The sequence below is a fragment of the Pseudonaja textilis genome, chromosome 2, assembly GCF_049901715.1.
Source record: "Pseudonaja textilis isolate UNSWEBS1 chromosome 2, rPseTex1.2, whole genome shotgun sequence".
Taxonomy (NCBI): domain Eukaryota; kingdom Metazoa; phylum Chordata; class Lepidosauria; order Squamata; family Elapidae; genus Pseudonaja; species Pseudonaja textilis.
The window spans coordinates 146,940,075-146,955,520 of record NC_141991.1 but is presented as its reverse complement, the minus strand read 5'-3'; the positions used below and the strand labels follow the sequence as shown (position 1 = coordinate 146,955,520).

Here is a 15,446-nt window from a genome sequence, read left to right as displayed (position 1 = left end):
ACTACTGTCAGATTTGCCGGTTTGTAACTTTCTTATCCAATGCAGTTCTTCTTTTAGGCAGGACACAGATCCCTTTAAGGCAGTGGTCCCCAACCTTTTTTGTACCAGGGACCAGTTTCACGCAGAAACACTTTTTCAAGGGGGGAGAGACTTTTTCAAGGAGGGGGAGGGGAGGAGTCGAGTTTGGTGGTTTGCTTGCAGACGTTTCATTACCTGACTAGATAACATCTGATGTTGTTACCTAGTCGGGTAATAAAACGTCTGCCAGCAAACCACCAAGTTCAGGGAGGCTCAGGACAAGTCCCTGCAGGATGGCTGAGAAGCCCCGCCTCTCAGCCCTGCCTCCCTCAGCCTCATCCCTCAGGTGTCTGCCTCGTTCCTCTCTCAGTCGCTCTCTCGCTCCTCCACCAGCCCAGGAAGAAACTGCTTCAAAGAAGCCGGCAGGGTGGCTTTTCCTGTCGGCGCAGCTCCTCCGAAGCACCCGTTCACCCCCACCCCGCCGCCCGCAGTTCAATCCAGTGCTCCGTTCTGCCTGCCTGCCTGCCTGCCTTCGTTTCTGGTTGTTTCGGAGCAGCTTCGGCTGAGTAAAAGAGGCGAATAGTTATTCTCAGCCAAAGCTGCTCCGAAACAACCAGAAACGAAGGCAGGCAGGCAGGCAGAACTGAGCACTGGATTGAACCGCGGGCGGCGGGGTGGGGGTGAACAGGCACTTTGGAGGAGCTGCGCCGACAGGAAAAGCCAGGCGGGAGGAAACCGAAGCCGCTGAGCCGGAGAGCAGGACAGGCTTTGGTTGCTTCCTCCCTCCCCTTCTTTCATTTGTGTCCTTGATCCCTGATCCCAGCAGCATTCACCGAAAGCGAAGAAAGCCGCCATTTTTATTTTATTTTTATTTTCTTTGCGGCCCGGTACCAAATGATCCACGGACCGGTACCGGTCCGCGGCCCGGTGGTTGGGGACCCCTGCTTTAAGGGACAGTTCACTAGCACTTTTAAAACTAACTTATTGGATATGCAAAAAAAGGCTTCCTTCGGTATCACTTCCAAACTGAGCACTGCAAACCTTTGGCCTCCAGACCAATGTTAAAAAAGGATGTAGGTATATTCTTTTAAGTTGGCATTAGGGATCTTCTTGTTTGTCTCGCATTGAATGTTTCCTTTGCGTATTTGTGCGTGAGTGCGTGTACCCATGTATCCAGCATTTTTTTTCCCGTCTGTCAATTGAGTCTGATTCTTGAAGACTGCCTGACAGGTCCCTGCAGTTTTCTTGGCAAGGTTTTAAGAAGTGTTTTGCGTTTGCTTTCTTCCTAGCGCTGAGAGAGATCACCCAGCTGGGTTTGTGCCTGAGACAGGACTAGAACTCACATTCTCTTGGTTTTAGCCTGATGCAGACATGAAATTTCCATAAAATTTCTTGACTAAATAGAAGATATAGAAATATTACTAATAAACTTCTGGGCTACCTAATAGCCTGGATTTCATCTTTTAACATCTCATTTTGAGGAATAATTGGTAAGGGTGGAAAGCAAGAAGTAAGATCTGTTTTTCTGTGCTTGCACTGCCATATTTTTGATTGCCTCCTCTTTTTAGGCAGATTCATTGGGAAGAAAAACTCGGCATGCATATTGTTCTAGCTTTAAATTTTATTTTGGATCATATTAAGGTTGCTTAACTCTGTACATAAAACGATTGACTGAAGAGTAGTAAACCTGTGGCCCTTCACTAGGTGTAGCCAATGGTAACATGGCATGATGACAGAGCAGGGGTCTCCAACCATGGCAACTTTAAGCCTGGCGGACTTCAACTCTGAACTGGCTGGGGAATTCTGGGAGTTGAAGTCCGACAGGCTTAAAGTTGCCATGGTTGGAGACCCCTGACGTAGAGGACCCCAAATCTCCAGCACTGATCCCCTTGCTGAATTTGTCCTAGACAGAAATTCTACTGACAAAATGGTTAGAGGAACTTCAGCAGCTTTTCTTTTTTTATCTAAAATCCGTGTAGGGTGTTCATTAGTGAACTTTGCTTGTTTAATGTATTTATAAGCAAGATAGTTTATCATTTATTTGGCAAATTCAAATTTTTCAGAGTACTTCAGACATCTTTTGCTGCAGTCTTCACAACAGTTTTGGTGTCATACTGTAAATTGAGGAGAAAGGAAAAGTTCTAAGCCTCAGGATGACTTGCCAATAGTCTAAACATATGACAGTGGTAGGATATCTGTAATTGGGAGATTTCTTTCTATTTTAACTTCCTAATATGTAATCTTTCAGATTAGGGCTTCAGGCTTATTAAACAGCAGTTTATTCCCTTGAAAAAACTATCACATTGCATGGTTTTTGGCTTATTTCTAATAATAAAAATTTAAAAACAAGGTCTGGTACTTGCTGTATTACCTACTGCTTCCTAAAATAAAAGAACTGTATATGAAACAAATTTTAAACAGGGAGGGGACCATACAGATTAAGCCGGTTGTTTGTAAGAAACTTAATCTACTTAAACAATTGCAACCTGGCATGCAAAGGGTCATTCAGATGTCACACCATCAAGAAAGGTTCATTTATAGTCTCTACCATACTCTTCCCGAGTTCAGAACTCGGCAACTAATCTAACTGAAGTGCATTCTTTTGCTGTGGTAGAATAGCTGCTATTCACTACAGGCTCCACATGATTGCCGTCTTCTGGAAACAGAAGGAACTATTGCTATTGATCAAATTTACACTCTCATTCAACAAGCGTTTTCTAAACAGGCCTATAAAATCTAACTCCCTAGGAACATTATGCATTTTTAAAAGAAATTGTTTCTTTCAAACCTAAACAAACTGTTCAGTAGCAGCAAAGCTTCCAGATGAAGCTTCTATTATATAGTAATCCTGCCTCACTCATTATAGATTTGAAAAAAACATTTCTCCTTGTAACTCTTGGTATTTTCACTGTAACTGTTTCTAAATCATTAACTTTTAAAATTATCAGTCCAAAGATCCCAAGTGCACTGTTTAATCTTTCTGCCACAAAATTCGGTTGATAATATACTTGCATGTTGTGTGATGGTTGTCAATACTAGAAGCCCCCATTTGTAGCACAGAAGCCTTAATTTGCCAAATTAACCCTTTGCTAAATATGGCAGTTGCTTCAACCAAATTGTCAGATGGAATTATTTAATGTACTTTAGCATATGAGAATATAGTGTAACTAAGCATTTCAGATAACCTCCTCCTTGCCAGTTCCAAGATTAAAATACTGAAACTTCCCAGAGAAAATGAAACGTCTTTTACAGTTATTTGGTTATGCAGAAAGAATGGATGATAGAGCTAAATGCTATTATCTACCTCTACCAGCAGAGCTGGCTGAAAATGAAAAAGTTGCATCTATCTATCTATCTATCTATCTATCTATCTATCTATCTATCTATCTATCTATCTATCATCTCCAGCCAGCCACCAATCACATTTAGAAACTGCCCAACTCCTTCATTCTGGACTCTGGATACAAATACAGTTCAAAACACAAAATATTTAAAATTCAGAATTAAAAGGCAGGAGGAAGGGCTTCAAAGGATTAACCAACCTCATGGTTGCATGCATCTCTGGGGGTCCCAAGCTAGTTGATAAACTGGATCTTTAGACATTTCTGGAAGGCCAGGAGAGTGGGGGCCTCCTTCACCCCTGGAAGTGGGGGGAGAATGTTCCAAACATGGGAACAATGACAGAGGCAGCTCTCTTCCTGGACGCTGTCAGCTGAAATTGTTTAATTGATGGGGTCCATAGCATGCCTGACCAGGTGGTATGGGCTGGTGCAACGGAGTGAAGGAAGGTCTGCAGGTAACCAGGCCCTTTGCCATGTAGAGCTTAAAAGCTCATAACCAAACCTTGAATTGGACCCAGAAGCTAACCAGCACCCAATGCAGCTCCAGCAAATATATCGACAAGATGCTAGACTCAGGGAGGCTGAGCTCAGCTAGAGAGACTCATTATATCCTTTTTGCAAATAGATCTGAGGCTCAAGATTGTGACCTTTAGAGAATTGTGAAGTTATTTCAACTTTTACCCCATTTTCATTCAAGAACACAACCTGCGGTATACACTGCCTTCACCTATTTCCCTGCCACAACCCTGTGAGACAGCTTGGGCTGAGAAAGGGTATGTCACCCAGGGAGCTTCCTGACATAATTTCAAGCATGTTAGGTATTTTTTTAAAAAGTCATAGATATAATTTACTTAGATTATGCCCTTTTTTTGGTCGAATTGAGTGTGTCTCTAAATTCATTTCTGAATTTAAGCACTCTCAAATGCATAGCCTCTCTTTTTCACTGCTACTTTCCCTACATAGCATTCTACAGTATTTCTGCGTGCCAAGGATTGTCTTAACTCAGGGGTCTTCAAACTTGACAGCTTTAAGTCTTGTGAACTTCAACTCCCAGAATCCCTCCTCTAGGCACGTTAGCTCAGGAATTCTGGGAGTTGAAGTTCACAAGTCTTAAACTTGCCAAGTTTGAAGGCCCTTGGCTTAACTGGTAATCAATGAAAGCACTTCTGAGAGGAATAAATCTGTCCCGCCGACCATCGCTTATTTTCCTGAGTCCAAAGGGGCGTGGGACAATGCAAGACTTTCCTAACCTAGACACGGGATAAGAACCAATCGAATATAATGTTTCTTTTTATTTTTCTTATATGTATCCATTGCATGTATTCATAACTATGTTTATATTTATACCCGTTATGTTATAATCGCTTGACAAAAATAAATTTAAAAACCCATAGATGAATTAAAAAACGAACGAGGAGGGGGGAAGGAAAGAAGAGAAGAGTAAGCCGAGTACTCATTGGTCAGCATGACATGTTCTAGGGAAGCTCTGATTGGATACTCGGGAAATCTTCCATAGGCAGAGGTTTTCTTAATTGGAGAAGAGGGTTGGTACAATTATCAGAATTTTTGTTGGGATTGGCTAGTGGCCTTTCCGTCTCTGCCCCGCTATTGGCTGCGTAGCGGACATGAGCACGTTCTCCCCCCCCCCCGACCTACTCACGTCTTTTTCCCGGGGCAACGTACCTTGATGATCGTAGCTAACGCGTGAGCCGAGGAAGGGTCGTTGCTGTCACGATGAATATCCGGAATGCGCGGGTTCGAGTCTGGGGCTGGCAGAAGGGGGGGTGGGGAGACGGGGTGGTGGCGTTCAGGAGGTGCGCTGGGGCGAGAGCGGGAAAAGGCGTTAGCCTTTTTTCTTTGAGGTAAAGGCTACGTGGAGAAGGCCATTGTTCAATCCTTCCCCCTCCCTAGTTAATTAAGATGAAAGAGCGGGAGCTCTTTCTTCCTCCTAATTATCTCTGCGCGTTTCTTGCTGAAGGGACTTCAGTCAGCCAGTTCCAGATTGTTTTTGTGGGGTCTTAATTGAACATTTTAAAGTTGGTTCTTCTGCTAGGTAGGCCTACCCAGGTTCTGCGTTGATGGCCAACAACCTGGTCTCAGGGAAGGAGTCCTTAATAGTGGGCACAGCTGCGCTTTTGGATCCAGGGTGAGCCTCGCAGGAGCTGGAAGTCGCGAGGATCACCGTGGAACCTCCCTTGTGAGGAGCAGTATATCCTTGGTGATTTAGAACTTGCCTGCAACTTATATGCGTTATCTGGCACCTGGATATCTCCTGACCAAAATTAGATGCTAAGATAAAATAGGCAGTGTTTGATATATAGCGTGTACATATCTTTTAAAAATCTGACTGTTAACAGTTCATAGCCGGTGACAGCCATTATTGCAATCGGTTTGATCCAAAAAAGATGATTTTAATCAACAGGCAAGTTTCTGTTCCTAAAGTCAGCACTGTGGTAGGCGTAGAAAAACAAATGGCCCTGAAATAGGCACACCTTACTGAATGGCCCACTTTTTGGCATTGTGGTACAGTGCCTTTGATTGCAGAAAATCCAGTTGTTTATTTCAGCATGAAGCAGGCTCCTCTGAATTGCTACCTCTTTTTTTCTGTCTCACTTTTTATTCCTTTTTTCACTCTTAGCCCGAGGACCTGATGAACATGCAACATTGCAATCTCCTTTGCTTGCCAGAGAATTATCAGATGAAATACTATTTTTATCATGGACTCTCCTGGCCACAGGTGATTCCTTTTACATTTATATTCCTACTCATTTGTGAAGAATATAGGAGCTCAGGGTTGAGCCTGATCTCAAAGGGGCTTGGTGTAAGTTTCTTCTACACCATGTTTTCCTTCGTCCTGTCTTTTTGACTTGGCATTGGGAACTGATACAGTACAGGTAGTCCTTGACTTACAACAGCTTGTTTAGTGACCAAAGTTACAATAGCACTGGAAAAAATGACTTATGATTGTTTTTCACATTGATGACTATTGCAGTATCCTGTCAAAATTACCATGCTTGGCAACTCAGATTTATGATTGTTGCAGTATCTTGGGGTCATGTGATCACTTGCAACAAGCAAAATCAATGGGGAAATCAGACTTACTTAACTCTGTTACTAACTTAACAACTGCCATGATTTGCTTAAGAACAATGGCAAGAAATGTAAAATGGGGCAAAATTTTCTTAACTGTTTCACTTAGCAACAGAAATTTTGAGGACCTGTAGCAAGGTAATGCCTCTTCAGAAACTAGTCTGACCCAGACTTTCTAGGTTTTATAAATATATGTGTCTTCCCTCAGACAATCTGTCCTGTCTGTTCCAACTCAGATGGCCATTGTTTTCAGTAACCTGTGTAGCAGATTTTATTGATAATAATACTTTACTCTGAATCCTTAGAATTCCTCTTGGCTCTTTGATCATAAACACAAGTACTTCATATTTTAAACTTTGAAATTATTCTGTATTTAGCTAGCTGTATCTTTAGTGATATGGGAACAGTTAATAGGGAGGAATTTCAAGTGAACTATTTTTATGAAAGACTACAAATGTATGCATAGAATATATATGATTATTTAACAAGTATATTAGGTTAGCTAGTAGTCCAAAAAAGTCAAATTTTAAGCTGGCTAGTTTGACTTCTCTATGAAAAAGCAGTAATTTGGGTGATTCCCTTTGGTTTTTGGATTCTTTTCCAAGGCCTTCTGTGTTTAATCTCCTCATTGTTCTCTCCAGCTCTCCTACATTGCTGAAGACGAGAATGGCAAGATTGTGGGCTATGTGCTAGCTAAAATGTGAGTATGTGCCCTGATTGGATGATTTTAATGAGTGCATACTATAGATAAACATGTTTGCAATCTTTTATGCTGCAGCAGTGAAAGGTTTCAAGCTATAATTTTATCATACTTTGTGTGTATTTGTGTTTGTATATTTAAATTTTAAAGCTGCATAACCTCATTTTCTTCTTATTGATGATTAGTCATGAGATTGAAGATAGAAAGGGTTTTAAGAATGAATGAAATATTGTAGGATTGCAAGGGTAGATTACAGGAGGATCACAAAGGATCCCCAGGTCTTACAGTTTTACTAATAAGAAGAGTTGAAGCTTTAGAGAAGAATTTAGTTTATAGAAAATGAAGTGAGGTATGGAATGCAGATGTATTTGAGTGTATTATAGAGGCACTGATAAGTTATTAATGTTGAGTATACTTGCTAGGAATAAGGGGGAAAGTTTCTTTTTTCTTACTATCTCCTTTTTTGAAGATATTTTTTTATTCTACATTTAAAATATTTTTACTTTTTTTGCATTAGGTTTTTGAATTATTTGGGCTTGGTTGTTTTCCTGCAGTTGTTTCTTTACCAAGCTAGATAATATCAGTGTGTAGGATTGTGGGAATCAATACAAGGAATTGGAGTTTGTAGCTTTTTCTTGCATTATGCGGATTGTTTTTGGTTTTTTAAATAATGCAATCAGTGGATTATGTATATTGGAGTATTTGGCTTCTAGATATTCTAATCTCCCACTCTGAGTTCTCCTTTTATTAGTTTCTGGCATTTTCACATGTGGAATTACAAAAAACAACGTGTAAGCGCTATTTCGTCTTTCCACCTTATTGTTTGCTTAGGTACAGGTAATCCTTGACTTACAACTGTACTTAAGCTCAGTATTGCGATTGTAAAGTATGCCAGTTGTTAAATGAGCCACCATGTGACCATGCCTGATTTTGCAAGCTTGGCGGGGGGGAGGGTCATTAAGTGAATGCCGTGGTTGTAATGTCAGGTGAATTCATTATTTGCAGTGGGCATTTTTTGTTGGAAACTGGAAATACATATATGGATTCTGGCAAAAATGGTTACAAATTGTTGCTATGTGATTGTGAGATGCTGCAAAAATTATTGATGTGGGCCAGCTGCCAAGTGCCCAGAATTCAATCGTGTGACGATGGGTTGCCCCCTGGCTTTTGGAACTTCAAATCCAGGTTGTAAATCATTCTGGAGAGGTCTGTTGTAACTTCAAATGGTCGCTAAGTGACCAGTCGTAAGTTGAGGACTACTGGTATGGAAAGTGGTCAGGATAGACCTGTTTTCTGAAGGAATTGTACTGCTGAAAATAACATAGGAAGAAGTTAATGAAAGCAAGGGATGGCTGAGGCAGAGGAGAAGCAAAGAACAGTCACATGTTGAATTATCATGATAAGAAATACATTCATTTAATTGTAAACTTGCTTCCAATTAGCTAACTAAAGGATAAGGAATTGGTGGATTTCCAGAGTTACGGCTCAAGGCATCCCCCATCATTGGCTATCCTGCTGGGAGACGACATTCCTCAGCCTGAGCTAATTTAGGACTTCAAGGACCAATAGAGAAATTTGTAATAGTATAGCTGTTAGACATTGCAAGTGGCAGAAGCAAATGATTTTTGTTTTTGTTATTTCAGAATGAATACACTAAATAACTTTAAGTATAAAGATTTGGATTGACATGCTGGAGCTTCCATTATTACAATATATTGACAAAGGACTGGAAGAAGCTATAGGGAACTATTTCCTCATTTCACAAGCAAATTGTCACAGGATATAATTAAAATTATAACTTTGGTATAATTTGGGAGCTGAAAGAATCAGAGAATCTGCTCTTAATTGTTAAAAAAAAATCCTAAGAACTCCCCTTTAGATGAAATAGCTGAAATCTCATAATTGCTCTTGTAATGTGAAAGTCCTGAGGCAGAAAAAGGTGAACAGTAAGGTCCCAGCTTCTAATGTAGACACAGCTTTGTTTTACCTGGATGTTCTTATATCAGGCATCTAGGAATTGTTGTTGGCTTCATCTGAACCTGAGCTTTGATACTCTGCGTGTGTGTGTGTGTGTTTGACTCTTTCTTGACTTGCACTCTCTATATGCTTTGAGCTTGGTATGGAAAGATACAGATGAATTCAAAAAGAGAACAAGATGGTATATCAGGCAATGAATCATGCTCCTTCAAGATATGGCACGAGGTTTGATTCATGGAGGATAAGATTTTCAAGGTTTAGTGGCTGTAGCATCATATATTGCAGGATATATTTCAGTACCAGTTGCTGGGGACCACAGATGGAAGGGTGCTGGTGGTTTCATAGCCTGCTTGAGAGATTCCTATTGACGGTGATTTGGCCACAGTAGAAACAGAAGACATAAATGACTCTTTGATATTGCTGCTTTTATGTTCTGAGGAATCAGGCTCTCGGCAGCCATATGGGGGGAGTTATTTGATTTTTGGTTTAATACACAGTCTAAAACAGCCTTGCCAAATTGGAGTTCTTCAGTTGTGTAGGGCTACACTTTCTATCATAATGAGAGGAGTTACTGTCTCACAGATAAAAATTACCAGATTGGGAAATACATCTTTTTTAAAAACGCACATAAACATATGCATAGTTATGTCTGGGATTTGTCTGTGGTTGGAACTGAGCTAATTTTTATTGTTGTTTCTAGGGAGGAAGACCCCGATGATGTCCCACATGGACATATCACATCTCTGGTAATATTCTCCTCTCCCCTCCCCCCGTTTTAACCCTGAGACAGGTCAGGTATTTAAATTAAATAGAAAGCATTGCATTGTCCTCTGTTAGGATCAAACTCAAATTGGGAGGTGTTGGGAATTTGTTTCTTCAAAAGAAATTATGAAAATAGTTGCAGAGACAGTCCTGAGAGCTGGAACTTTAGGCTTGACTCACTGATGAGTAATGACTGAGGCTCTTTTTCTCTGTGAGTCTGAGAGTACCATTGCACAGAAGTTGTTTAATTGCTAACAATCAAGTTAGTACCTGTTTGGACTTCCTTGGTAGATAATGGAGAATAGCGGAAGCCATTTATACCTTTGCTAGATGTTTGGAGTCAAATCACTATGATCTGCAGCCATATTTGTACATATCTGCAGCCATATTTGTACATCGGTATTATGCTGGCAAATGCCTCCCCCAAGTAAGGATAATCTTAGACATGTGTGATAGTAGTATACTATACTGTGTTAGATTGGTATGTGAAATCTTCCACTGGTTCTCTTTTGATTAAATAAGCAATAATCTTCATTGCTGTCCCTCTTTGGTAGGCAGTCAAGCGGTCCCATCGTCGCTTAGGGTTGGCTCAAAAGCTGATGGACCAGGCTTCCCGAGCCATGATCGAGAACTTCAATGCTAAGTATGTCTCACTGCATGTTCGCAAGAGGTGAGTTTCCCATCCCGTGTCAGATTTATTTGCAGTATCCTTCTTTAAAAAGGCAAGCCTAAACTTGATTATGTTCAGAAAGGTAGGCTTTCCATTTTTCATCACCTCTCCCAACATGTGAAGATCTTAGAATGAATGATTCACACAAAGCCCACATATTCTGTTCATTTGCACATTGTCAAATTGGATAAAGTGAAAAAAAGGTTATTTACGTAAATTCAGTATTTGTGCAGAGAAATGTCTGAAGAAACTGACGTGTGTAACTTTGTAAGTAACGTTAGTCTATCTGCACTGTCTCATCCATGGTCTTCCGGGGACCATCGTGTCTTTGTTGTTTTCAGGGACCATCGTGTCTATGTTGTTTTCAACTCAGTGCCGTTTCTATTTTCAGTGAGAATTTGAATTATTTGAATTCAGTCCATGTTCTTGGCATGCTCTGACTGCACGGGCTTCACAGTGAATTTCCATCTGTGGCTCTTGATACTTAAGTTGGATATAAATGTAATGGCCACCAAAAGGTTGATATGCATTGAAAGAGTTCTGTTCTCCTTAGGTATGGCCATAAAAGAGTAAAAAGAGTTGGGAATTAATGGATAAACATGTGGAAATTTTTTGCCTCTATTACATAAGCAAAACTCTGCTAGATTATGCCAGGACCCATCCAGTCCAGCATTTTGGGTTACACACTGTATGCAGGTGGTGCTGGGAAGCTTAATAGCAGAGTTAGGAAGGCACCAGTTAGCTTCTAAGCAGCTTATATTTAAGGTAGGTTTCCTGTGATTGAGGAAATAGTAAGCTTCATGACTACTAGTGGACCAATTCTGTGTAAATATTAGTCCTCTTTTAAAACCATCTGCATTTGTCACTATTGTCTCATCTGAGAGCAACGCTTTCCAATTTTAATAATAGCAGTAAAAAGAAATAATGCATATCTTTGCCTTTAGTTTCTGTGGATGATTTCAGGTTCATGATGGTCTCAATCCCAAAACAGGGATGAGTCCAATTTTGTCATTTTTCTTGATGTACATAACTTGCATTTTCTCTCTTCCATCTTTCAGTAATCGAGCGGCATTACACCTCTATTCCAACACACTCAATTTCCAGTGAGTACCACAGGGATGGGAGGGGGCATGGTGAAAGAGTTGTTTGATGATAGAACATGGGTGGAAATTGAGCTTTTGATCTTTTAACTGGATTGCAAAGGACACTTGAGTGGTTCTGAAGGATTTCTCAGATTAATTACTTTGCAGGCTTGCGAGTTCCTTGTTGCTTTCACAGGAATGAGTGAGAGAGTATGTGGGAGTTCATGGGATGATGGGTATTACAGGAGATGCAATCCAGTACATATTGAGATATTCTGTGTTTTTAACATGGTTGATCCCATGCAAAGGCCTTGCCTAGGTGATTTTATTTGGGCAATATGCTAGCAAATGATCTCCTGTATGTATACCTGAGCACACAACTTTGTTTGTTTTGTAGCACTGTATTATTAGAATTGCATGGATTAAGATATCTGGATTTCTAAAATCTAGGGTTTTTACTACTAAGAAACATAACACAAACAAGGAGCAACTTTTAAAATCATCATTATCGTAAAATGCTGCCTGAAAACACTTGCCTTCTGAATATCTGTAAATCTTCTCAGAGTATTACTGTCTAATAATTTACGTTTTGAATATTCCAAGCATACAAATGCTTTCTCCCAGTAATACTTAAAACAACCCTGTAATGTAGCCCATCATTTTCTGTTACCGGGAGGAGTTTGAGCTTGTAAGAATATCACATTGCATTTGAGTACATGGATATAAACCTGGGGTTTATATTTTTCTGTATTCTGTTGTTCTGGCTGTGAGCAGAAGAGAAGGCTTGCATTTATTTTTTCAAAAGAGGAAACATGCTTGTTCTTTCCCATAGGATCAGTGAAGTGGAGCCTAAATACTATGCTGACGGGGAGGATGCATACGCTATGAAGCGTGATTTAACACAGATGGCAGATGAGGTGAGCGAAGATTCTCTTGGTGGACACATGCTGGCGAACATGGCCTTGTTATCTTAGCCCTGAAACTGCTATTGCCAGCTACAGTGGCCCTACCATGCAGTTCAGAATCACCACTTGTGCAGAAACAGATGGGTAGCCAGCCTGCATTTTGACAGGAACAAAGCTTTATTAAAAAAATCAAAACAAATCCTTAACTACATTTGCCTTTATGACAGCCCAAATACAGGTAGTCCTCAACTTACAAAACTTACATTTAGTGACTGTTCAAAATTACAACAGCACTGAAAAAAGTGACCCATGACCATTTTTCACAATTACAACCTTTGCAGCATCCCCGTAGTCATCTGATCAAAATTCAGATGCTTGGCAACTGGTTCTTATATATGACTGTTGCTGTGTCCTAAGGTCACCTTTTGCAACCTTCTGACAAGCAAAATCAACGGGAAAGCCAGATTCACTTAACAACTGGGTTACTAACTTATCAACTGCAGTGATTCACTTAACAACTGAGGCAAGAATGGTTGTAAAATGGGGCAAAGCTCACTTTAAAATGTCTGACTTAACAACAGAAATTTTGGGCAATTGTCATAAGTTGAGGATTACTTGTATCTCTGAATAAGCGATTTCTTCATAGTCAAGTTCTCAATAATCTGAAAGTGGGCTGAGCAGCCTAGAAAGGGATATTTCTTTGAAAGCTGTAGCATCTAGTTGTTTTTCTCTCACCTTGGGCTAGATTTGATATATTCTGGAAATGCCTTATTGGTTTATAAAAATGGATAAGGACTCCCTTGAGTTGATTTTGATTCCTAAAGGGAAACATTCATGCAGGTTGTTTGCTAATAACAGTACAGGTAGTCCTCGACTTATGACACAACTGAACCCAAATTTTCTATAGTTAAACAAGACAGTTGCCAAATGAGTTTTGCTCCATTGTGTGACTTTTCTTGCCAGTTAAGTGAATCACTACAGTTGTTAAATTAGTAATGCATGGCAGAATTGTTAAGTGAACCTGGCTTCCCTGTTCACTTTGCTTGTCAGAAGGTTGAAAAAGATGATCACATGATGCCAGGACCCCGCAAGTGTCATAAATATGGATCAGTTGTCAAGTGGCTGAATTTTGGCCATGGGGATGCTGCAGCAATCATAAGTGCAAAAACAATCGTTAGTCACTTTTTTTCTGTGCCGAAACAAATAGCTGTAAGTCGAGGACTATTTTGTAGTGGCTTTTTGGAAGGATTTTTCCCCCCAACTTTGCTATATAGCTTAGAAAGCCTTGGGATTTCTTAAACATGTACTAACCAAGACCAAGCTTGCTTTGCTTTTTTTAATACCAGGCAAAGTCAGCTAGTCCTGACTTTGAACTTAAAACAACAAAGAGACATGTGGCACCGTGAAGGCTAACCAAACTATTGTGGCATAAACATTTGTGGTCTCCAGTACTCTAATTAAACAAGCAGAATCATACACAAAGTTTCATCTTAATTTTTGCTTCTATGTTGCTAGAGTGGGGAAAAACATGTCCTGTTTTGTTTTGCCTCTCTTGCTGTTAATTTGGCTAAGGCCAAACAATTGACCTCAGCATCTGTGCATTCGTCATCAAATTCTTTAGAACCCTATTACCATGCCTTTCTGTGAAAGGACTGTCTGGCTATAGAATTGTGAACAGGAACTAATAACATACAAACCAGTCCCCATGGCTGCTTTTCAGATTTTGGCATTCTGTTTGTCCTGAAATATACAGGATTACCCTTAGAGGCAACAGGAGGTTAATAATGTGGGTGTGTTTTTTGTTGCTGATTCCATGTGTCTAAGAACTGTATAATCATACCTCTCTAATGCCATCCTTGGATAGAATACTGTACTCAAAACAAGCATCTCCTCTTCACAGCTGCGAAGGCAGGTGGAATTGAAAGAGAAGGGAAAGCATTCTGTGCTTTCTGTGCTTCCTGTGCTGGGCTCCATTGAGAACAAGGGCAGTGATCACAAGACTAACCATGTGGGTGACTGTTGCCGGGATGATAGATGCCCAGGGACTCTTGTGGGCACTGGACCTGGAGCTGAAGACAGTGGGGACAGCAAGGACGTCAGTGAGGTCAGTGAGGCCACAGAGAGCACAGATGTCAAGGACAGCTCAGAGGCCTCCGACTCGGCCTCCTAGCAAGGTCTTTGGCTGTGCTCTTCACTTTCCAGCGATTGGACTTGTGTCGTCCTTGGCCAGGGGTTGGACCACTACAGATGGATTGGAAATAAAACTTTTGGAACCAGGTGTCTTGTGTTATGGCTTGTGGAGAAGTCGCCTTGAAAGCTGTGGGTGTGTTTAATGTGACTGTCTTGGCTCATTCCCTATCCCCTTCTAGTTAATCTTTCTAGTCAAGGGTGCCACCTTTTATAGAGATTATTGCCATTTATCAGCAGAGTCTCCTCATGGCGGGAGGTTGGCAAACACATTTAATAAATTTAAAAACTCTTGCAGAAGTGAGTGAAAAAGGACTTGTGCAAATTCTTCTGCTGTCTTAGCGTCTGCAGCTTTCACCAGTGGAAAAGCTGGTGGGCAGTGGGTAAAAACAACATTGCAGGAAATGGGATGAAAGGTACTGTGTCTGCTTAATTTCATATTGCGACTAGAAATCTAAAGGACGACAGGTGAGTGCTTACTGTAAGGTAGGTGGGGTGAGTGGGAGGTCAGCTTTGTACATATCCCACATTCTGAAGTGTAGCTGGGTCAAAAGGTAAATCTCTAAAACTTGTTCACTTTAAAACTTACTGCAGGTAGTCCTTACTACAATTGAACCCAACATTTCTCTTGCTAAGCGAAATATTCGTTAACTGATTTTTTTCTAGATTTTATGACCTTTCTTGCCACAGTTGTTAATTCCTGCAGTTGTTGAG

General features: G+C 40.6%; 1 protein-coding gene across 2 annotated transcripts; it reads left to right on the top strand.

Annotated features, from left to right (window-relative positions):
• Nucleotides 1-5,019: 5,019 nt before the first annotated feature.
• Nucleotides 5,020-14,823, top strand: NAA10 (N-alpha-acetyltransferase 10, NatA catalytic subunit). 2 transcript variants are annotated; one of them, XM_087925800.1, is made up of 8 exons: nucleotides 5,020-5,063; nucleotides 5,998-6,096; nucleotides 7,091-7,149; nucleotides 9,827-9,872; nucleotides 10,443-10,558; nucleotides 11,617-11,661; nucleotides 12,473-12,557; nucleotides 14,446-14,823. In XM_087925800.1, the coding sequence occupies exons 2-8, from the start codon at nucleotides 6,010-6,012 to the stop codon at nucleotides 14,713-14,715; spliced, it is 708 nt and encodes a 235-aa protein (XP_087781926.1). In that variant the 5' UTR covers nucleotides 5,020-5,063; nucleotides 5,998-6,009; the 3' UTR covers nucleotides 14,716-14,823. The 2 variants fall into 2 exon arrangements, with proteins under 2 accessions (XP_087781926.1, XP_026567171.1); XM_026711386.2 differs by having other exon boundaries at nucleotides 5,020-5,114.
• The last annotated feature ends 623 nt before the right edge of the window (nucleotides 14,824-15,446 follow it).

What these genes read in the sequence shown, in the direction of transcription:
- NAA10 (XM_026711386.2), top strand. Translation starts at nt 5,094, where the DNA reads ATGAATATCCGGAATGCGCGG. An exon ending in ATGGACTCTCCTGGCCACAG is followed by an intron (nt 6,097 to 7,090) that starts GTGATTCCTTTT and finishes TGTTCTCTCCAG; the next exon opens with CTCTCCTACATTGCTGAAGA. An exon ending in TCACTGCATGTTCGCAAGAG is followed by an intron (nt 10,559 to 11,616) that starts GTGAGTTTCCCA and finishes TCCATCTTTCAG; the next exon opens with TAATCGAGCGGCATTACACC.